Raw genomic sequence first — 24,960 nt, forward strand, 5'->3', positions numbered from 1 at the left:
ACAGAACTCAAACATTTTATTTACCAAATTACTGATTTGTTATAAAAGATAAAATTCAGAACAGCCTGATAGAAGAGATGCATAGGACAAGGTATGTGTAAGGGGTGCAGAGCTTGCAAGCCCTCACCAGGTATGCTGCTCTCAGGCTTCTCTAGGTGTTCACTAAGCCAGGCTCTTTGGACTCTATCCTTGGATTTTTATGGAGGCTTCCTTAGAGAAGTATGATCAATTAAATCATCAGCCATTGGTAACTAATTCAACCTTTAGCCCCTCTCGCCTCCATGGAGGTCCCAGGGTGGGACTGGAAATTCCAACCCCTTAATCACATGGTTGGCTTTATTGGCAACAAGTATCCATCCATAAGTGCCCTCTAAAAATTACTCCATTAACATAACAAAAGACACTTTAATAACTCTCAACACTTAGGCAATTCCAAGGGTTTTGGGATCTGTGAGCCAGGAATTATAGACACTAAAACCAGATATATATATTTATAAATTACAATATCATACCTCTTTTCCTAATATAAGATTTATAAACCAAAGGAAAGTCTTTTAAGAACCTGAGTTTTGGGCAAGACAAAAGCTGGTAATTTTTCTTAATTTGTTTTCCTTTCCCACTCTGGACTTCAATTTGTTGACTTTTCATTTATCTGGAACTGAACTCTTGCTCTTTCCATTGGGACCATTCTTTTTTTCCTTCCCAAGTTTACTGTGATATAATATTATATAAGTTTAAGGTGTACATGATGATTTGGTACACTTATTGGGAAATGATTACCATGGTAGGGTTAGTTAACACTTCATCACCTCACATAATTACCTTTTCTTTTTCTTTTTCTTTTTTTTTTGTGGTGAGATGAAATGAAAACATTTAAGATCTCTCTTAGCAATTTAAATGAAAACATTTAAGATCTCTCTTAGCAATTTTCAAGTATGTAATACAGCATTGTTAATTATAGTCACCATGTTTAACATTAGATTTCCAGAACTTATTCATCTTATAACTGGATGTTGTACCCTGGGACCCACATCTCCTCACTTCCCCAACCCCCCCCCCATCCATGGAAATCATTATTCTTGTCTCTATTTATGAGAGTTCCGCTTTTTTAGATTCCACATATAAGTCACATCAGGCAGTATTTGTCTTTCTCTGTCTAGTTCATATCACTTAGCATAATATCCTTAAGATCCATCCATGTTGTCACAAACAGCAGGATTTCCTTCTTCCTCATGGGTGAAAAGTATTCCTCTGTGTGTGTGTGTGTGTGTGTGTGTGTGTGCACCGCATCTTCTATTACCATTCATCCTCTGATAGATACTTAGGTTGTTTTCATATCTTGGCTATTGTGAATAATGCTGGAGTGAACAAAGGGGTGTTGGTATCTCTTTGATATACTGATTTCATTTCCTTTGTGTAAGTATCCAGAAATGAGATTACTCTATCATATGGTGGTTTTATTTTTAATTTTTTGAGGAAACTCTCTATTGTTTACCATAATAGCTGTATATTCCCACCAATATGAACAGGGTTCTCTTTTTCCCATATCATTGCCACACCTATTATCTCTTGCCTTTTTGATATTAGCAATTTTGACAGGTGTGAGGTAATGTCTCATTGTGGTTTTGATTTGCATTTCCCTGACAATTAACATCTTTGAACATCTTTTTATATACTTACGGCCATTTGTAGGTCTTTTTGGAAAAATATCTATTCAAATCCTCTGCCCATTTTTATTTTTTTTAATTTTTATTTTTTTTAATCAAATTATTTTTCCAGTGTTTCAAGATTCATTGTTCATGCACCACACCCAGTGCTCCATGCAATACGTGCACTCCCCAATACCCACCACCAGGCTCACCCAACCCCCCACCCTCCTCCCCTCCAAAACCTGCAGTTTGTTTCTCAGAGTCCACAGTCTCCCATGGTTCATCTCCTCCTCCGATTTCCCCCAACTCACTTCTCCTTTCCAACTCCCAATATCCTCCATGTTATTCTTTATGCTCCACAAGTAAGTGAAACCATGTGATAATTGACTTTCTCTGCTTGACTTATTTCACTCAGTATAATCTCCTCCAGTCCCATCAATGTTGATACAAAGTTGGGTATTCATCCTTTCTGCTGGAGGCATAAGACTCCATAGTGTATATGGACCATATCTTCCTTATCCATTCATCTGTAGAAGGGCATATTGGCTCTTTCCACAGTTTGGTGACCTTGGCTATTGCTGCTATGAACATAGGGGTACTGATGGCCCTACTTTTCACTACATCTGTATCTTTGGGGTAGATACCCAGTAGTGCAGTTTCAGGGTCATAGGGTAGCGCTATTTTTAATTTTAAGGAATCTCCGCACTGTTTTCCAAAGTGGCTGTACCAACTTGCATTCCCACCAACAGTGTAAGAGGGTTCCTCTTTCTCTACATCCTCTCCAACACATGTTATTTCTTGTCCTGTTAATTTTGGGCCATTCTAACTGGTGTAATGTGGTATCCCAATGTGGTTTTGATTTGAATCTTTCTGATGGCTAATAATGATGAAAATTTTTCTAAGTGTCTGTTAGCCATTTGTATGTCTTCTTTGGAGAAGCATCTGTTCATGTCTTCTGACCATTTTTTTGATGTGATTATCTGTTTTGTGTGGGTTGAGTTTGAGGAGTTCTGTATAGATCTTGGATATCAGCCCTTTGTTGGTAGTGTCATTTGCGAATAACTTCTCCCATTCTCTGGGTTGCCTCTTTGTCTATTGACTGTTAACTTTGCTTTGCAGAAGCTTTTGATCTTCATGAAGTCCCAAAAGTTCACTTTTGCTTTTGTTTCCCTTGCCTTTGGAGATATGTCTTGGAAGAAGATGCAGTGGCTGATGTCGAATAATACTGCCTATATTCTTCTCTAGGATTTTGATAGATTCCTGCCACACGTTGAGGTCTTTTTTCCATTTCGAGTTTATCTTTGTGTATGGTGTAAGAGAATGGTCAAATTTCATTCTTCTATACATAACTGTCAAATTTTCCCAGCACCATTTATTGAAGAGACTGTCTTTTTACCACTGGATATTTTTACCTGCTTTGTCGAAGATTAATTAATTGATCAGAGAGTTGTGGGTCCATATCTAGGCTCTCTACTCTGTTTCACTGGTCTGTGTGTCTTTTTTTGTACCAGTACCATGCTGTCTTGGTGATCATAGCTTTGTAGTAAGGCTTGAAATCAGGCAATGTGATGCCCCCAGTTTTGTTTTTCTTTTTCAACATTTCCTTAGCAATTCAGGGTCTCTTCTGTTTCCATACAAATTTTTGGATTCTTTGTTCCTGCTCTTTGAAAAATGCCAGTGGAATTTTGATCAGGATGGCATTGAATGTATAGATTGCTCTAGGTCATATAGACATTTTCACAATGTTTATTCTTCCAATTCATGAGCATGGAATGCTTTTCCATCTTTTTGTGTCTTCAATTTCTTTCACGAGTGTTTTGTAGTTTCTTGAGTATGGATCCTTTACCTCTTTGGTTAGGTTTATTCCCAGGTATCTTATGGTTCTTGGTGCTATAGTAAATGGAATTGATTCTCTAATTTCCCTTTCCATATTTTCATTGTTAGTGTATAAGAAAGCAACTGATTTTTGTACATTGATTTTGTATCCTGCCACATTACTGAATTGCTGAATGAGTTCTAGTAGTTTGGGTATGGAGTCTTTTGGGTTTTCCATATAAAGTATCATGTCATCTTTGAAGAGAGAGATTTTGACTTCTTTGCCAGTTGAATACCTTTTATTTCTTTCTGTTGTCTGATTGCTATTGCTAGGACTTCTAGTACTATGTTGAACAAGAGTGGTGAGAGTGGACATCCTTGTCATATTCCTGATTTCAAAGGGAAGGCTGTCAGCTTTTCCCCATTGAGGATGTATTCACTGTGGGTTTTTCATAGATGGATTTTATGAAGTTGAGGAATGTTCCCTCTTTCCCTATAGTTTGAAACATTTTAATCAGGAACAGATACTGTTTATCTTGTCAAATGCTTTTTCTGCACCAGTTGAGAGGACCATGTGGTTCTTTTCTCTTCTCTTATTGATTCATCCTATCACATTGGTTGATTTGCAAATGTTGAACCACCCTTGCATCCCAGGGGTAAATTCCACCTGGTCATGGTGGATAATCTTTTCAATGTACTGTTGAATCCTATTAGTTAGTATCTTGTTGAGAATCTTGGCATCCATATTCATCAGGAATATTGAAATTCTCCTTTTTGATGGGGTCTTTGCCTGGTTTGGAGGTCAGGATAATGCTGGCTTCATAGAAAGAGTCTAGAAGTTTTCCTTCTGTTTCTATTTTTTGAAATAGCTTCAGGAGAATAGGTATTATTTCTTCTTTGAATGTTTGGTATAATTCCCCAGGGAATCTGTCAGGTCCTGGGCTCTTGTTTTTTGGGGGAGGTTTTTTTTTCTTTTCTTTCTTTTTTTTTTTTTTAATCACTGCTTCAATCTTTTTACTAGATATTGGCTTGTTCACGTTGTCAATTTATTCCTGATTCAGTTTTGGAAGCTTAACGTATTGGCATATGGCTGTCGATAATAATTTCTGGTGATTGTTTCTATTTCCTTTGTGTTCTTCGTGATTTCCCCCTTTCATTCATAATTTTATTAATTTGGATCCTCTCTTTTCTTTTGATTAGTTTGGCCACTGGTTTATCAATTTTACTGATTCTTTCAAAAAACCACCTTCTGGTTTCATTGATGTGTTCTTTTGTATCTCTGGTTTCTATCTCCTTGATCTCTGCTTTAATCTTGATTATTTCCCTTCTTGTGTGTGGGATTAGCTTAATTTGTTGTTGATTTTCCAGTTCTTTAAGGTGTAAAGAGAGCTGGTGTATTCTGGATTTTTCAATTTTTTTTTGAGTGAGGCTTGAATGGCTATGTACTTCCCCCCCTTAAGACTGCCTTTGCCGTATCCTACAGGTTTTGCACCAATGTGTCTTCATTCTTATTAGTTTCAGTGAATTGTTTAAGTTCTTTTTTGATTTCCTGGTTGATCCAAACATTCTTAAGCAGTGTGGTCTTTGGCTTAAGGAATCTCCAAACACTCTTACAAGTGTTTGAATTCCTTCCAAACTTTTTCTTGTGGTTTAGCTCCAGTTTCAAAGCATTTTGGTCTGAGAATATGCAGGGAATAATCTCAATCTTTTGGTATCATTGAGCCAAGATTTGTGACCCAGTATATGGTCTACTCTGGGAAAGTTCCATGCATGCTTGAGAAGAATGAATGTTTTGTTGTTTTAGTGTGAAGTGTTCTGTATATATCTATTAGGTCCATCTGGTCCAATGTGTCATTCAAAGCTCTTGCTTCTTTATTGATTTTCTGCTTGGATGATCTGTCTGTTACTAAGAGTGGTATGTTAAGATCCCCTACTATTAATGTATTCATATCAATATGACTCTTTATTTTGATTAACAGTTGGCTTACGTAGTTGGCTTTCCCATGTTGGGGGCATAAATATTTATAATTGTTAGATCTTATTGGTGGATAGACCCCTTAAGAGTGAGGTGGTGTCCTTCTGTATCTCTGGCTACAGTCTTTAGTTTAAAATCTTATTTATCTGATATGAGAGTCACTACCCCAGTTTTCTTTTGAGGCCCATTGGCAGGAAGGATGGTTCTCCATCCCTTCACTTTCAGTCTGGATGTATCTTTAGGCTCCAAATGGGTCTTTCATAGAGAGCATATGGATGTTGTTTTATTCAGTCTGCAGTCCTGTGCCATTTTATGGGAGCGTTTAGGCCGTTCATATTGAGAGTGATTATTGAAAGATGTTTTTTATTAACATCATGTTTCCTGTTTCTATAGATTGTCTCTGTAAATTTCTGTTCTGTGTCACTCTTGGGTTCTTTCTTCTTTTATAGAAGACCCCTTAATATTTTTTGTAGTGCCAGCTTGGTGGTCACATACTCTTTTAAACCTTGTTGGTCTTGGAAGATCTTTATCTCTCCATCCATTTTGAATGTCAACCTTACTGGATAAAGTATTCTTGGCTGCATATTATTCTCATTTAGTGACCTAAATATGTCTTGCCAGCCCTTTCTGGCTTGCCGGGTTTCTGTGGACAGGTCTGACATTATTCTTATGGACCTTTCTCTATACATAAGGAAACTCTTCCCCCAGCTGCCCTCAGAACCTCCTGTCTAAAATTATGATTCATCAGTTTCAGTGCCTCGAGGTCTTTCTAGACTCATTGATCTGGGGAAGGGGGGTGTTCTTTCTACCTCTAGGACATGAACAGTGGTTCCATTCCCCAGATTGGGAAAATTTTCACCCAGAATTTGTTCAATTATATCTTCTAGTCTTCTGTCTTCTTCCACCCCCTCAGGATCCCAATAATTCTGACGTTGGAATATTTCATGGCATCATTTATTTCCCTAATTCTGTTTTCATGGCTTCTAAGCTGTTTGTTCTATGCCTTCTGATCCTTTTTCTCTATCATTTTGTCCTCTAGATCACTAATTCTATCTTCTGCCTCTGTTACCCTAGCTTTTAGAGTAGTTAGGTTAGATTCAGTCTCATTGATAGCTTTTTAAACTTCCGCCCTGGTGGCTCTCACTGCTGCCCTTAGAGATTCTATGTTGTCACTAATGGGTTTCTCCAACCTAGCTATTGCCTGGATAACTGTTACCCTAAATTCCCTTTCTGATATACTGTTTATGTCTATATCCAATAGTTCTAATGGAGAGGGCACAGTCTCTGAGTTTTTATTCTGTTGGGTGTTCCTCCTCCTAGTCATTTTGGTGAGAGATGGCTGAGGGTATTTATTGCTGAATATATCAACCATGATCCAGGGAAGGTTCACCCTGGAACACTTCAGAAGAGCAATTGGAAGTCACCACCAAAAAGAAAGAAAAAAGAAAAAAAAAAAAAACAAAGAGAAAGAAAAAAAAAAAAAAAAAAAAGACAACCCAGGCAGAATGAGCCCCCAAAGTAAGATTTATAAGGTATATAAACAAAAATAGACAAACAAAAAGACTGACAAAAGTAATTGACAAGAAAAAAAAACCCAGTCAAAATGAATCCCAAGAATAAGATTTATATAATATCAGAACAGAAACAAATACACAGAAACACTGTCAGAAGAAAAAGATGGGAGGGTGGATATAAATCCTAGATGTGGGTAAGGAAGTTTATTTTGGTTCTTCCTGGATGTATCTTGTTATCTTTTTTAAAGGACTCAACTTTCCAGAGATAAAGGGAGATTAAAACTAGTTTATATATAAGCGTAGTATTGAATAGGGAAAAAGGATTACTCTGAAGCTTACATACACACACACACACACACACACACACATATATATATATATATATATGTATTTTTTTAAAAAAAGAAAAAAATAAAAACACAGGTATATGTATGAAAAAAGTTCAAGTTAAAACATTATTATGGAGTATGTTTTATTAAACCTCTAATTGTAATGGTAGTTAGGTTAAAGAAATTAAAAGCAAGAATTGTGAGAATGAATTAAAAAAACAAAGCTGTATCTCTGAAATATACAGGTTTTAGGGCAATACTGGGAGCTTAATATATTGTTTTCTCCTGATATTGGGGTTTTATAGTTTTATGGGGATCTTGTGGTGGTTGTCCCCTCATTCTTTTGGCTGGCTTTCTGGGGTTTTTTCAGGCAGTCTTGCTTGGGTTTTCAGGCAGTCTTGCTTGGGTTGAGTCCTCCTGCTTCCTATCAATGGGCTGGGCTCTGTTGAGACTGGTTTTTCAGGCTTTTGTTCTCTGGAGGTTTTTGTTTTTGTTTTTGATGGCTTTTTGTGGCCTTTAGAAGGTTTAGTGGAAAGCAGACTGCACCCAGACCTCCATCTCAGAGAGAAGCCTCAGCCTGCTCCCCTCTGGGTGGTCCAGAACACAGAGACTCCCCCTCCACAAACCCCGCTGAACCACACAACCTCTCACAGGCTATGCGTGTCCCCAGCCACTGTCTCAGGGGTCACCTGAAGGGCCCACTTGTCTCTGCACCTCCGTGTCAATACCGTGCCAATACCATAAACAATATTGATCTAGGGAGTCCACTTTCAGTGGTGCCTTTGCCAGGACTGCTGTCTGGGACCAGGCCCATGTTGCTGGTTTGCTCAATGGCACAGTGGCTGCTGCTGCTGAGGAGTCCAGTTAGAGACTGGGCTGAGAACCTTCAGGCACTGGCTGGGAGCGTCCAGACCCTTGGCTGGTCCAAAAGACTGCTGGCTAGCACCCATGCAGAACTTTCTAAGGCATGGGTGGGGAGTGACTGGTCAGACCCCGGTCCGGCAGTGCATGCAGAGTGCAAAAGGCTGTGGTACTAGAGAGCACCCACCAGACTCCTGTAATTGGTATCTGTACATTGATCCTACTGTATCCTGTAACTTTACTTAATTCATTGATTAGTTCTAGCAGTTTAAAAAAAATATTATTTATTTTAGAGAGAGAGCATGATTTGGGGGAAGAGCAGTGGGAGAGGGAGAGAATCTCAAGCAGACTCCCTGCTGAGTACAGAGATCACTGTGGGGCTTGATCTCTACAGAGCCTGTTGTGGGGCTCAGTCTCACAGCCCCGAGATTATGACCTGAGCTGAAACTGAGTCAGATGCTTAACCAACTGAGCCACCCAGGTGTTCCAATTCTAACGTTTTTTTTTTTTTTAAATTTATTTAGTATTTTATATACATAGGATCGTGCCCTCTGGAATAGACCACTTTACCTCTTCCTTTCTGATTTGAATAACTTTTATTTATTTTCCTTGCCTAATTGCCCTTGCTGGGACCTCTAATGTTATATTAAATAAGATGTAAGAGTGAGACAATTGTCTTATTCTTCATCTTAATAAGAAAGCTTCAGCCTTTCAAACTGGGTTATGATATTTGCTGTGGGTTTGTCATTCATGGCCTTTATTATGTTGAGATATGTTACTTCTGTACCCAGTTTGTTGAGGATTTTTATCATGAAAGGACTCTGAATTTTGTCAAATAATTTCTGTATCTATAGAGATGATTGTATGATTTTTTTATTCTTTAATTTAATTTTAATTTAATTTTGACAGAGAGAGAGAGAGAGATCACAAGGAGGCAGAGAGGCAGGCAGAGAGAGGGAGGGGGAAGCAGGCTTCCTGCTGAGCAGAGAGAGTGATGTGGGGCTCCATCCCAGGACCCTGAGATCATGACCTGAGCTGAAGGCAGAGGCTTAACCCACTGAGCCACCCAGGTGCCCCTTTCTTCATTTCATTAATGTGACATATCACATTTATTGATTTGTAAGTTTTGAATTGTCCTTCTATCCAAGGGATAAGTCCTCACCTGATCCTGGTGGATTATTCTTCCAATTAGCTTTGAATTCAGTTTGCTAATTTTGGGGGGCAATTTTTACATTATGTTAATCAGGGATATTGGTCTGTCATTTTATTTTCTTGTATCTTTGTCTGGTTTTGCTATCAGGGTAATGCTGGCTTTGTAAAATCAGTTTGGGAGTGTTCATTCCAGTTTGATTTTTGGGGAGAGTTTGGGAAGGACTAGCATTAGTTTTTCTTTAAATGTTTGGTATAATATCAGTGAAACCATCTGGTCCTCCATGTTTGTTAGGTCCATTTGGTCTAAAGTATAGTTCAAGTACATAATTTTCTTTCTTTCTTTTTTTTTTTAATATTTACTTGAAAGTTTTTTTTTTAATTTTTTATTATTTCAGTGTAACAGTATTCATTATTTTTGTACCACACCCAGTGCTCCATGCAATCCGTGCCCTCTCCAATACCTACCACCTGGATCCCCCAACCTCCCACCCCCCACCCCTTCAAAACCCTCAGATTGTTTTTCAGAGTCCACAGTCTCTCATGGTTCACTTCCCCTTCCAGTTTCCCCCAACTCCCTTCTCCTCTCTAACTCCCCATGTCCTCCATGCTATTTGTTATGCTCCACAAATAAGTGAAACCATATGATAATTGACTCTTTCTGCTTGACTTATTTCACTCAGCATAATCTCTTCCAGTCCCATCCATGTTGCTACAAAGTTGGGTATTCATCCTTTCTGATGGAGGCATAATACTCCATAGTGTACATGGACCACATCTTCCTTATCCATTTGTCCGTTGAAGGGCATCTTGGTTCTTTCCACAGTTTGGCGACCATGGCCACTGCTGCTATAAACATTGGGGTACAGATGGCCCTTCTTTTCAATCCATCTGTATCTTTGGGGTAAATACCCAGTAGTGCAATTGCAGGGTCATAGGGAAGTTCTATTTTTAATTTCTTGAGGAATCTCCACACTGTTCTCCAAAGTGGCTGCATAGTTTTAGTTAATTTTACTACTTTTGTCTTTTTTACTAGCTTTATAAGTGATTATTCCATTACTTTTATAATATGTTTAACTTTTGCTATGAGATTTTTACTTTTGCATGGTTTCTTGTCATTAATCAGTATCATTTCTTTTCAGCTGAAAGAAGTCTCTTTAATATTTCTTGTAAGGCCTGTTTAGTGGTGATGAACTCCTTTAGCTTTTGCTTAGCTGGAGAATTCTACCTCTGTTCTGAATAATAATCTCACTGTGGGTGAATATTCTTTCCCTAAAGTACTTTGAGAATTTCATGCCACCACTTTCTGGCTTGCAGAGTTGCTGCTAAAAAAAAATCTACTGATAGCCTTATGGGTTTCCCTTGCATGTAGTAAGTTCTTTTTCCTTATGCTGGATTTAGGAGTGTTTCCTTATCTTTGTCTTTTGATATTTTAGTTATAGTGTGTCTTGATGTAGAGCTCTTTGAATTCATTTTTTTTTGGAACTCTCTGTGCTTCCTGAGCCTAGATGTCTATTTCCTTCCTAGAATAGGAAATTTTTCAGCCATTATTTATTCAAATAAGTTTTCTGCCTCTTCTCTCTCTTCTCTTTCTCGGGCCTCTATAATGTGTGTATTATTCTATTTGATGTTGCCCCACAGGTCCTTTAAGGGATTTTTGCTTGTTAAAATTATTTTTTCTTTTTGTTGCTCTGTCTGGGTGAGTTCCATTGCTTTGTTTTCTAGCTTGCTGATCTGTTTTTCTGCTTCTTCCAATTTGCTTTTGAACCCCTGTAATGTACTTTTCAGTGTAGTTATTGAATTTTTCAGTTCTGACTTACGTTTGGTATTTTCTTATGTTTTCTCTCTGTTGAAGTTCTTTCTGTGCACATCCCTTCTTCTCCTGAGTTTGGTAAGCATCTTTATGAAAGTTATTTTGAACTCTTTATCAGGTAGATTATTTATCTCCATTTCATTAAGGTCTTTTTCTGAGGTTTTGTCTTATTCTTTCATTTGGAACATATTTTTCTGTCTCCTCATTTTAATTGATTCTGTGTTTGTTTCTGTGTATTAGACAAAACAGCTACCTCTGTTGTAGGAGTCTTGGGGTAGTGGTATTATGTAGGGGATGACCCATGGGGGTCAGAAACACAGCCCCCTTCTGGCCACTAGAACCAGGGGCTACCTGAGTTTCCCCTGTGGGGGCTGTGTGCATCCTCTGACTGTGGTGTGGCTGAGCTGTGGTGGAGTGGTTGGGTGGGGTTCTTGCCTAGCCTGTCTGTGATATATTTTTGGCAGGAGTTGGGAGCTGGGGAGGATGTGGCACTTGTTTGGCTGGCTAAGACTTGACTGTGACATGGGGTGTGGGGTGGTGATGGCCTGGCTGGTTGTGATGTGCTGTGATGTGGGTTGGGAGTCCTACATGTGCTAGGAGGTTGGAGGGTGATTGCCAAAATGGCACTTATCTGCACCAGTGTTAGTAAGGTACAGTGGGATTGCAAAAATTGTACCTGCCAGTGCTTCTGTCTTTAGAGAAAGCCCTAACAGGTTCTTTTCTTTTTGACATTTGCTTTAGGATTAGTGTGTCTCCTTCACATATGGTCTAGGCACTTTTCAAACTTCTGCTTTTAATACCATAAAATCTGGTAATTCCAATACTGGGTATTTACTCAAAGAAAATGAAAATACTAATTCAAAAAGATAATTCACCCCCACGTTTATAGAAGCATTATTTCCAATAGCCAAGATATGGAGCAATCTAAGTGTCCATCAAAAGATGAATAAATAAGATGTGGTATGTGTATGTATATGCCATGGAATGTTATTCAGCCATAACAAGAATGAGCTCTTGCCATTTGCAATAACTTGGTTGGACCTAGAAGGTATTATGCTAAGTGAAGTAAGTTATACAGAGAAAGACAACTACCATATGATTTCACTTTATGTGGAATCTAAATGCACACATATACGCATATGTAAAAGAACAAATAAACAAACAAAAAACAGAAACAGACTCATAAATACAGAGAACAAATTGGTGGTTATCAGAGAGAGGATGGTAGGGCTACAGGTGGTTATCAGAGAGAAGGAAGTCTTCCAGCTATGGGATGAGTAAGTCATGAGGATGAATGCACAGTATAGGGAATACGGTCAATGATATCTTAATAGTATTGTATGGTGACAGATTGTAGCTATATTTGTGGTAAACATAGCATAATGTATAGAATTGTAGAATCACTATTTTTTATACTAAAACTAATATAACATTGTTAACTATATTTTACTTAAAAAATATTAAAAGTTCCCTCTGAAACAAACAAACAAACAAACAAACAAACAAACATATTGCTGCTTTTGCACTGGGGCCTGGGGCAAGCAGGTCTGTTAGTGAATCCTTAAGGGCAGGTTCTCCATTCCCTACAGTTCTGGACATAATCCCTGATGGTTTTATGTTTTGGGGGCTGGTCTCTTAGGTGCAGGACCCAAGAGTTGGGGTGCCTAATGTGGGGTGTAAACTCCTTGCTCCTTGGGGGGGAAGTTCCATATTTTTAAGATTTCATTCTGATTGTGGATTGTAACTCTTTGGGTGGGGTTTTTAGTGAGAGCGTATCTCTGCCTCTCCTACCAAACTCAGTGTGGCTCTTTTTTGTTGTGGAGATGCTGTTCATCTACTTTTTAGGATTTTTTCAGAGAAAATTATTCCATATGTAATTGTAGATTTGTTGTGTCCATAGGAGGAAGTGTGTTCAGTATCTTCCTATGCCAACGTCTTGGACCCAACACCAGGAAATTTCTTATAGGGTCTACCTGATAGAAAATATAACAATTCAGCAACTAAAGAAGTATTTTAGAGACCCAGCCTGTAATACTATCAGCAGAACATGATCAGCCCGTATCCTCTATGGGAGTATTTTTAAAGTACCACGTCTGGGTCCTATCCACAAGCAATTAAGTTAGGATCTCTGGGGTGTGAGGCTTGGACATTGGGTTTTTTAAAAGCTTTCATGTTATTTTAATGCTATTTAGAATAAAGAATGATTCTTCTTTTCTATTTTCCTTTTTTAGTTTTCACCCAGGAAATATTTTATGAATTTCTTCTTTACATATGGCACTTTTTATTTTTTGTTGTTTATAACTCAGCATAGATTGAAGTATAAAAATTATCACCAAATGCCATGGCCATTTTACCTATTAGTATCACCACTCAACTTTTTTTGTGTAGATTTGTCTTTATATGGTTACATAATTAGCATGTTCGAGGATTGTGTTTCTGTCTACTTTTCTATTCCTCAAGTTAAATTTTAAGGTAAGATTAGTACTCTATTACCATATTAATAAAAAGTCACTAGAAAGAGAAAGTTGTATTTTGTAAGTGGGATACCATTTCATAGATTGCCATTCTTTTGAGGTACAGATCACATTTTGATGTGGTGACATTTCTTACCAAAATGAAAAACCTTACATAGTTAAATACCTTTTGGAATGATTAATAAAATTGCTAACTGTTCTTTCCTGCTGTGGGAAATGTGCTTAGGTCTTTGACATCAAATTATAGATATTAGTAATTATGTAGAGTATTTAAGCTAAAAAGACAGAAAAAGGGACATCTAAAGCAGAGAAATAATATTTTTTCCACAAACTTACTTTGGAATCTTTTGAATATATTATCTCATCTCTCCCCAATTTACAGATGTGATTCAAGAGGTTCATGTCTTTTTTCTAGATTTCTAAACTAGTATGTGGGTTGAATAAGGGTTTGATGATAGCTCTGTTTGATTCTAGAGGCCATGTTCCCACCCTCCTCCCCAACAATATTACATTGTCTCTGTGTCCTTAGAAAATCTGGGAATGTGTATACATAGGTGATATTTGAAATCATTTTTATATGTTTCTTTTATCTATGATATGATTTAGCCTTTTTTTCCCCCCAGGATAATACCCTTCAAGCTGAATGGCCCTCAGCAGATGAAACTACCACCAGCAGTATTTCACCACTTGATTTCAGCTCTGGTCCTCCCTCAACCACTGACAGGGAACTCTGGTCAGAGAGCCCTTTGGGTGATTTAGTGTCTACACCCAAATTAGCCTTTCCCTCGAAGGTGGGCCTCAGTTCTTCCCCAGAGGTTTTAGACGTTAGCAGCTTGACTCTTCATTCTGTCACCCCAGCAGTGTTTCAGACTGGCTTGCCTGTGGTTTCTAATGAAAGGACTTCTGGATCTCACCTACTAGAAGATGGTAAGGGATTCTAATTACTTTTCACAGTTTTATACTTTATTATATCAGATGACAGGGTTTTGAAGAGAGAAAGAGACTAAGGTTAATAGAAAAACATAGTAGCATCTATTAGGAGGAAATGGCTTGGGGAAGTCATATGAGAGAGGGACTGGTCAGATTTAATTGGTTGGAATGGAGACTCCAAATAGGTAAATAATAAGAAATGAACTTGGTGGGCTGGGATGGCTATCAATTAATAGATATTTTGAACATCTTATTAAAGGATACATAATTTAATTAGATTACTATTAAAGAACTACTTTACTTGAATAGTGTAAGGTAAATGAATAAAATCAAAGAAGATTATTATAGTAGCTTTTAGTAAGGGAGAACTGAACTAGGGTAGCTACAGCAGAGACTAAGAAATGAAAATCAAGTGGGTAATTTAAATGTAGTGGAGGAAAAGAAAAATGTGACTTATGAATGGAGTATATAGTGAAAGAAGAAGTTGAACAAAGATATAAATAATGAGTCCAGGATTTTAAACATTGGGTGAATTTAGAAGTGACTGGACAATAAGGGAAATGGGAATTGAAAGACAAAATTTCCTAAGGGATTTTCTCCCTTAGTTTTTACTAGATTCAGTCTTTGTTGTCAGTATGGTAACCAGCAGTTCTTCATTTCCATGGAGTAAATACATCAAGTGTTTGAAGATGAATCAGTTCAATAGCTGAGATCTTGTTATACTCAGGGATGGGGGCTATATTCATGATGATTGTACCATATCACACAGACATAATGAGATCTTCTTGCTTGCTAATTTATCGGAGTAAAAATAAGCAACTGAATCTCCTAACTTAATGAGAAAAAACACAAGTAGCCAGCTTTATTAGGAGAACTGGGAATACATTTTGGCAACTCTGTAGATTAATTAATGGAAGATTTTATTTTTAGGATTAATCAAAGTTGAAGGGTCAGAAGATTTTCTTTCTGTTCAGCCACTGCCTTCAAGTCCATTCACTCAGCCAGTGCCAAAGGAAACAATACCATCTGTGGAAGATTCTGGAGTGTCTTTGACATCCTCACCATATCTGACTTCCTCTGTTACTTTAGATCTTCTTGCTAAAGAAGTAACTATATCTTCTGGTTTGGACTCTTTGGCCTCCAAAGACAAAGGCCAATTAGAAGTGAGCACTTTGATGCCAGACACATCCATAGAAAAAGAGTTTATATTTGAAAGTGGTTTAGGCTCAGGGTCTGGGCAAATGGTAGATCAGATTACTTGGCCATGGAATGAGACTTCATTAGAGAAGAGTTCTGAACCACCGTCTAAGTCATGGCTTGAAGATCAGGAGTCACTTTTGCCAACTGAGGTTATAGATGAGAAATTAGTTCTAGATGACAAAATAGATTCTACAGGACAAAGTATTGACTATTTAAAATATGGGCATTTTGATAAATCCACAAAATTTGCAGAGGAAGAACTCATTGGTGGGCCTACTGTGCCCATCTCTGCAGAAACTACAACTCAGTCTGCATCTCTAGTTCTCTCCAAACAAATATCAGAGGTACCTGACATTGATTATTACCCGGTTACCAAAGCACCTCTCCTACTGACATCTATAGCAATCTCTGCTTCTACTGATAAACCAGATCTACCGTTTCTAAAGGAGGATGTGGAACAAACTACAGAGTCATCCAACCATGAATGGTTTGATAATGAGATTTCAGTAATGAAGCCAGACATGCAACAGTTGGGGACTGTATTGCCAGAATCAGATGTAGTTTGGGCAAGAACTTCTTCCTTAGGGAAATTGTTCAGAGACACGTTGGCAAGTACACCACAGACTACTGACAAGCTCTGGTTGAAATCTTCCATAACACAGTCTACCAAATTGTCTCCAACCACCAGCTCCACCCTGCTAGAGGATGAAGTAATTATGGGTGTTCAGGATATTTCATTAGAACTGGACCGGATAGGCACAGATTACTATCAGTCTGAGCTAATCCCAGAGGAAAATGGCAAGGTTGGTAGTTATGTGGAAATGTCTACAAATGTCCACTCCACAGAGAGGGCTATTGTGGCACAGCCCACGGAAGGAGGTGACTTGAGTCATACCCAGACTGCAGGAGCTTTGTTGGTTTTCTTTAGCCTCCGAGTGACAAACATGATGTTTTCAGAAGATCTGTTTAATAAAAACTCTTTGGAGTATAAAGCACTGGAACAAAGATTTTTGGAACTGGTAAGCACTAGAAGTGGAACTTGGGCATTAGTGAATAATCATGTATGAACTAACTCTCTTTTCCCTAAACACATAAGATCCAATGAAAGTGTGGTCTGCTGTGAACATTGATTTACAAATAGTGTCATGGCCTAGGGTAGGTAGAAAAACAATAAGTTAGATACTAAGAAATGGAAAACACCAACATGGCACAAGGGTGATGTAGAAACTTAGATACTGAAGATTGAATTCCATGAATTATGGAACTGAAACAAGCTTAAAAATTTTTTTTTTCACGTTACTGTAAGACCAGTATTTTGTACGTACTTTTGATACTTACACTGTTGTGATTCTTTAGTGAAACAGAGAGAGTAAACTCTCTGGGTGTCTAAAACTGTCAGTTCCATTGGTTCCTAAATAGCACTGGGAAAATCTCTCACTCTCAAATAACTCAAAATTTATACTATTACGGATGAACAGTTTAAATAATGTAAATAGAATATAGTTTGGAAAAGTAGGGGAGGGGCTCATCCTTTTTTTTTGAGTGGGGGTTGGTATATTTTGAACAAAATGCAAAACCTTGTAAACTGACTACTTTTCTTGTATTGTAGCTGGTTCCCTATCTCCAGTCAAATCTCACAGGATTCCAGAATTTAGAAATCCTGAACTTTAGAAATGGCAGTATTGTTGTAAACAGCCGAATGAAGTTCATGAAGTCTGTCCCTCTTAATGTCAACAATGCTGTATACATGATTCTGGAAGACTTTTGCACCACTGCCTACCAGACCATGAACTTGGCTATTGATAAATTCTCCCTTGATGTAGAATCAGGTAATGGTATTGAATACTATTGTGGTTTCTAAGTGAATCCAGTGATTATTCTTGTGTATTTTCCTTTATACTGAGTCAAGGTGAATTTATTACTTGAAGGGAAAAGGATACTATGTCAGGCAAAATATTCACATCTTGGTAATTATTAAATGATCTTTTCATAGGACATCAATATCATTCTTATTTTTTTTTAGAAAATATAATAGTAAATGTATTTTTATTTTTTAAAATTTTAATTTCTTCTTATTATGTTCAATTAGCCAACGTATAGTTTTTGGTCATTAGTTTTGCTTATTCTCTTTTTTAAAAGGTTGTTCACACACATTATCTTGTTTACCTCCCATTCCCTTTTCTACCTATTCTGTCTAGCGCTAACTCTCTTTTTTACTTATCCACTGGATCTGCTCTGGCTGCATCTCTAAAGTTGCCAAGCTCAAATGATTTTTGGCTTTCTTTCCTTCTATATTATTTTCCTAAGGTATTTTATCCATTTCCATTGTTGTAAGTCTTATATAAATGTCAATAATTCTTTTTTTTTTTTTTGCAAAAAAGATTTTTTTACTTTTTAATTTTTATTTGCAAATCAGACTTATCTTCTGAGCTCCAGAATCAAAATATAACTATGTATTTGATGATCTCAGTTTAGATGTATCATCCTATGTATATTGAACCTAAGATATCCAAGAATGAGCTCTTGTTTTCCATATCTCTCCCTCTTTTAACTAAGTCTAATCCTTTAGTCAGCTTCACCATCTTGAGAAATGGAAGTCATGTCCATTGAGCTACTTAAATCAGAAACCTAGGAAGTCATTCTGATGCCTGTTTCTATTACCCCCAAACTTATGTTGGTTCTGAATATTCTAAATATATCTCAAATCTATGTACTTCTTTCTCCACTGCTGCTAGTCTAGGCCAATCATTCATCAGCCCACATTTGAACCAGTTTCCCTACTACTTCTCCCCTATCCCTTCTCCCAGATAGCAGCCAGGGTACTCTTTCTAAAACATCAGATTATTTCACTTTCCTGCTTGAAATATTTCAGTGGCTTCCTGGTTCAACAGCCACAAGGTCTGGTCCCTCTTTTCCTCCAGTATTATCTAGTGAAACTAACTTCTTGGCTAAAATCCTCATATTCAAGAAACTTTCTTTCTTTCTTTCTTTTTTTTTTTTTTTTTTTTGCTTTAAAGCCTTTGTGCCAAGTATCTTTAATCTCCAGAATAGCAAGAAAATCAGCAATTCTTAAAACCATATTAGATTTTCTGGAAACAGACTATGCTATGCTATTTATTTATTTATTTATTTAGGCTAAACATCACGTTTTTCATCTAGATGAGCCTATGGATTTTTTCCACCTATTTCATCTGTCTTTTGTATCCTTGTCACTGTTTGCCATTCACAGGTTGCCATTCACCAGTGAACAGCATATAATGAAACCAAGTGGGATGAAAGACCCATCATGGTCAATGTCTTACATGATTTTTGATCACTTATTGTCCTAATTTTTTAAAATTTTTATTTTTATTCTCACCTAATCAAAGAAAAATAAAGGTACTGAAATCAAAATATTGTTAAGAATGGCCCGAGGACGTCCAGGGCTGATATATTTTTCTAACATTGGCTTCCACAAATCTCAAATGTTCTTAGCTGCTCTTATTGGGTTATACACACTCCTGAGGCTCCTATCAATGTCTGGGCTTTGTCTCCTGTTCCATGTTCTCACTATGGGATAGGGCATTTAGCATCACATATAGAATAGAGGTAGCCTGTGGTAGGTTAGGGTTGGTGCAGATGAATGGTATATGAAAACTGTGTTCAATTTAGATTGACAACTACATGGCATAGGTTTTAAAGTGTCCTCCTGCTCCCTTGATAAACAATGAAAAAGCTTACCCAGATCACTGAGTTTTATGCTTTGGCTCTGGATTTTTAGAGATATTTAACAACAGCTCATCAATCCAAGGATGAGTCAGAATTTTTTTGTGGTATTATTGGTGATGGTGTATTTTAATGTTTCAGGAAGGGGGGTGTCCCTTGTTACTTTGGAGGGGGTTAGTGTTACTGGAGGGACTTCATGTACTCATTCCTGTGTTTTGCCTTTTCTTGTTTCATTCGCTAGTGGGTTTTTTTTTTTAATGTTTTAGGTGATCAAGCCAACCTTTGCAAGTTTCAGGCATGCAATGAATTTTCTGAGTGTGTAGTCAACCCCTGGAGTGGAGAAGCAGAGTGTAGATGCTTCCCTGGGTACCTAAGTGTGGAAGAACTACCTTGTCAGAGTCTCTGTGATCTACAGCCTGACTTCTGCTTGAATGATGGAAAATGTGACATTATGCCTGGACATGGGGCCATTTGTCGGTATGTTGTAGTTAGAGATTTTGGTTTCCCAAGGTTATGGATACTTCCTCCATATAGATACTTCTTGGATGAAGAAGATGAGTCTACACCTATGATTTTAGGATAATCACAACAATTTTATTATAGAAGTTTTATCTAGGCAATAAATGGATGCCCTCTAGTTCTCATGTGGAGAGTGGGTCAATTAATAGGGCTCAATTATACCCAGATCGGTTGGTTATTTTATTTTTATACTTTTAAGATGCTGTAAGAAAAACATTATTTAAATGTGTCTTAATTAGAATACTTGAAGTAGTTGGAGACCTTTGTGTTGGTTCTTAGTGGTGATGATAAGGCAATTTATACTCAAATTAGGTTTAGGCTAAGATAATACTTTACACTGTGAAATTTTATTGTCTACTTGGATATTTTCTTTCTTTTTTTTTTTTTTAAAGATTTTATTTATTTATTTGTTAGAGTGAGCATGGGCAGACAGAGTGGCAGGCAGAGGCAGACGGAGAAGCAAGCTCCCACTGAGCAAGGAGCACGATGTGGGACTCGATCCCAGGATGCTGGGATCATGACCTGAGCTGAAGGCAGTGGCTCAACCAACTGAGCCACCCAGGTGTCCCAACTTGGATATTTTCTTAATGCCTGTGGCTTTCTCTTGGTCCTACTGAATGTTTGAAAATAAAGAAAAGCAAGTATTTAAAGCCTTTGAAATTGTTAACAAATATATTTTAAGTAACTTAGGTCCATTTTTTAATAAGGCAGAACTACAGAAACTCCAGCAGACAGATGAACAGATTTGGGTAGCCTAGCCATTCTCCCCGGTCATTTTCCTTAAACAAATCAGCCTCTGAACCATACAACAACTAGTCACATGGTTGTAAAAGGAGAGAATGCTGAGAACGAGCAGAGAAACATGAATAAGAAGACAGTTTATGGATGTCAAGATGTGCAAATATTATAGATGCCAGACCCAGAGGATATAAGTGGGAATGATCCAGACTCTTCTGTTCAAAAAAGTACAAAGTTTAGCTAGAAAACTCAAAGGAAAAATAGTCTTTTTATTTTCAGAGATAATGGTGGTTCCAGCACCGAGGTGAGCACTGTGAGGAGTTTGTATCTGAGCCCTTGCTGTTCTCAGAATTTAAGACACGTTTGCACAAGTCTGGAGCCTGGGTGTTGCAGGCATCTCTGCAGTATGGTGAAAGAACACTAGGAGTTTAGAGACCTGGGTTCTAGACCCAGAGCTGTTGCTGACTAATTGTGTGATCTCAGTCACTTTCCTTTCTAGGTCTGTTTTTTGTTAAGTATAAGTAAGGAATTTAATTAGAACACTTTACATCTACCCAATCTTTTATTTAGTTATTTACAAATAGTCAGGGAGGACATACTGGGTCTGTACGAAGCACTATTCACAACCTTAAATTGTATGATCATTGAATCTATTATGTTCACTTCTTTTTAAAAAATTTTTTAAAAGATTTTATTTATTTATTTCTGGAGAGAGATCGCAAGTAGGCAGAGTGGCAGGGAGAGGGAGAAGCAGGTTCCCCACTGAGCAGAAGGCCCACTGTGAGGTTCCATCCCAGGACCCTGGGATCATGACCTGAGCTGAAGGCAGATGCTTAACTGACTAAGCCACCCAGGCACCCCTTTTATGTTCACTTCTGTACTGAAGCTTCACTTGGTCAGCCTTTATTTTGTTACCTTTCCCCAGTCCCGCCAAAGGTTCTGCCATTGTTGTTTTCAACACAGTGATTCTGTTTTTGGACTTTGTCACTTGTCATTACAGATGCCGGGTGGGTGAGAATTGGTGGTACCGAGGTGAGCACTGTGAGGAGTTTGTGTCTGAGCCCTTGGTCATAGGCGTCACCATTGCCTCGGTGGTTGGGCTTGTCCTCGTCTCTTCTGCTTTTGTCTTCTTCTTTGTCAGGACTCTTCAGGCTCATTATGATAGGAGGGAAACAGAGAGGCCCATCAGGTAAATAAGATAAATTGCTCTCTAATGGAATAAAATGTTCCTTTTAGTCATTTATTTTGTACTTCTTATATGCCAAATATTGGATAATGATCTGGGTGGAGGAGAGCTATAAAGTTGAATAAAAACATGGTCCCTGGCCTGAAAGGGTGTTAGATTAGAAACAAACGTAAGCGCTGGTATGAATAAGATGAGGGATAAATTGCTTTTGCCTGGGAAGAGAGTCTTAGAAGTTTTAATGATAGTTATGATATTTAGCCAGAAATAAGAGTAGATATTTGCTCTGGGGGTGGCTAATTGAATGAGCATGAGCAAAGTCGCAGGAATCCATGAATCTCAAGGCACACTGAAGGAGTGGCATTGTTGAATGTGGCCAAAATGCCTCTTTCCTGGTAGGAAGTGGTTAGAAGGGTGATGGACATGAGGTGAGGCCCTTGTGTGAGGACCACATTTGTTAGTTTGTTCCTTTTAGTTCATTCCAGTGGTAATTAGCCAGACTTCAATGTATTTATTATTTTTTAAAAAAGATGTATTTGTTTATTTGAGAGAGAGTGTGCAAGCACATGCATGACTGGGTAGAGGAGCAGAGGGAGAGAATCCTCAAGGAGACTCCCCACTGAGCACAGAGGCCATGATGGGGCTAGATCTCACCACCCATGAGATCATAACCTAAGCTGAAACCAAGAGTCAGAGACTCAATTGACTGAGCCACCCAGGCACCCCATAATTAGCCAGATTTTAAATCTGACTAAGAGTCTGACAAGAACTGAAATCTGGTTCTCTGTTTAGTAGCTTCATTAATAGGAGAAATAAAACTTGCTCAACTTAGTAGGCTAGGGATTCAGAGACCTTTTAGTTGTTATGTGATTGAGATCCCTGCTTGTACTTTGCTTCTGTGTTTCTAGAGTCTATAAGGGCTACGCTTCAGGTTCAAGTTACCTTCCCTCGACCTCTGGCATGGCTAAGAAGTTACCTCTCCTAGGTGCCTAGAGTACCCAGGAGGACATACTTCCATCATTGTTCTTAAACTTTTTACTGACTCACTTTGCATTAGAGTATAATCTCATTCAGGACAGAGTTCCACCAAAGTCTTCATGTCATCAGCATCTGTGATAACCCTAGGCACATAATCAATGCTGAGTACATATTTGTAGCTCTGAATTGAATTTCACTAAGGTCTCTCTACATTTATTTTCTACCAATTCTCTGTGTGGTTACATGGTTACATACTGATTTTGATTTACATACTCAGGGAATGATGGAGCTGTATTCATTTAATGATATGCTATCTGTTGACAGACATATTTCCTCATTAATATTTATTAATAAACACTGTGGGGCAAATAAAGATGGATGATACGTGAAACAGTAATTCCTTAGGGCCCTTGCCATGTAGTTGGGGAGATGATAATGACAACACCTGATCTGGATATTTCTCATAGTCACATTCCTACATTTGTATCCAGTTCACCTCTTTTTCTTGCTCAACAGAAATCTTACCGCAGGTAAATAGTCTTCTAAGTAGTTGAGCGTCTGAAGAACCTGAACCAACCATCCTTTCCTTTTTGTGGTTCCAGCAGGCAACCTGACAGCCTCTCATCCATTGAAAATGCTGTGAAGTACAATCCTGTGTATGAAAGCCATGTGGCTGGACCCGAGCAGTATGAGGGACCCTATCCTCAGCACCCCTTCTCTAGTTTTGCAGGTGGAGAAATGATTGGTGGTCTGAGCAGGGAAGAAATCCAGCAAATGTATGAGACCAGTGGGCTTTCCAGCGAGGTAGGAAACTGCTTTTCTGTTGCTGCTCTGCTGGTATGTGTGTGTGTGTGTGCATGCACACATGTGTGTGTATGCATGTACATGGGCTTCAGGAAAGGATGAAAAATATTTCATGATCAGTTTCTTTCCTCATGGTATCTTCCAGGTGATGTGGTATGCAGGGGATATATAATTCTGAGCCGTAACTCATTTCCCACCCAGTGGCTTCTTTTTGCATTATTAGCAAATGCTTTCTCTCTCCTCCCTCCCTTCCTTAGGAATATATCTCTGGGTTTTTAAGAGTGATTCCAGCAATATCCAAACCCCCATCTCTCTGAAAAGGCCATTCTTTCCTATAACTCTCCCCTGGATAGGCCAGAAAGCTAGAACTCCTAAAGTGCTGTTGAGGTTTTTCTAATGCAATGTATGGTCTTTTTTTCTTTTCTAAGGAAATTCAAGAAAGAATGAGAATTCTAGAACTGTATGCCAGTGATCCTGAGTTTGTAGCTTTCGTGAGAGAACATCAAATGTAAGCATCTGATATAGTCTTCTTCTCAGGTTCCTTGCAGGGTGCCTTCTAGTAGGGGCACCCGCGTGAGTACATAATTCCTGTCCACATGACGTGGGTTCCTGGGATAACCGATGTTTGTTGAGCTCTTTACAGTTCATATGCTTCCACACGAATTACTTCATTTATTCTTCATAATGGCTTTTTAAGTTGAATGTCTTGTATTTAAATTTTTTAAAAGATTTTATTGATTTATTTGAGAGAACAAGGAGGAGGCAGCGAGAGAGAGTGCATCTGAGGGTGGGGGAGGGCAGAGGGAGAAACAGACCCCCTGCTCAGCAGGGAGCCCGATGTGGGGCTCGATCCCAGGACTTGGGGATCATGACCTGAGCTGAAGGCAGATGCTTAACCTACTAAGCCTCCTAGGCACCCCTGTATTTAATTTTACAAATGGGGAGAGGAAGCCTCGGAGAGATGAAGGGACTTAAGACCATAATGATAGCAAATGGCAGAGAAGATTTAAAACTAAGACACTGTTCTGGTCTAGAGATGCCTGGGCTGTTCATATTTTCTCTCTTGTTACCACAGATATCACATGTGATTTAATGCTATGCAGTATTTTTCATAGTCAGTTTCTAAGAAAAGCATTTGAACAGCCATAAATCCTCACATATTTTGATGTATCTTTCCATTTCTGTCTTTGTAGACACTTGTCAGTATGCTTTGAATTACACAAATCTCATTAAGGTATACATTTTGTCCTTATAAAGTTCATCTTACATTTCCCTCTATCTCTTTCCATTTGCTTTTCTCAGAGTGCATTTTGGGCAAGTGTCT

General features: G+C 38.2%; 1 protein-coding gene across 1 annotated transcript in view; it reads left to right on the forward strand.

The window, feature by feature from the left end:
- Positions 1–24,148, forward strand: part of IMPG2 (interphotoreceptor matrix proteoglycan 2) — a 79,489-nt gene extending 55,341 nt beyond the window's left edge. The window contains exons 12-18 of the mRNA XM_059388366.1: positions 14,203–14,506; positions 15,440–16,728; positions 17,319–17,538; positions 19,681–19,891; positions 21,672–21,851; positions 23,417–23,636; positions 24,065–24,148. Of these exons, the coding sequence (XP_059244349.1) occupies positions 14,203–14,506; positions 15,440–16,728; positions 17,319–17,538; positions 19,681–19,891; positions 21,672–21,851; positions 23,417–23,636; positions 24,065–24,148 (2,508 nt within the window). The remainder of the gene's footprint in view (positions 1–14,202; positions 14,507–15,439; positions 16,729–17,318; positions 17,539–19,680; positions 19,892–21,671; positions 21,852–23,416; positions 23,637–24,064) is intronic.
- The last annotated feature ends 812 nt before the right edge of the window (positions 24,149–24,960 follow it).

This window comes from Mustela nigripes, chromosome 2 (assembly GCF_022355385.1).
Source record: "Mustela nigripes isolate SB6536 chromosome 2, MUSNIG.SB6536, whole genome shotgun sequence".
NCBI lineage: Eukaryota > Metazoa > Chordata > Mammalia > Carnivora > Mustelidae > Mustela > Mustela nigripes.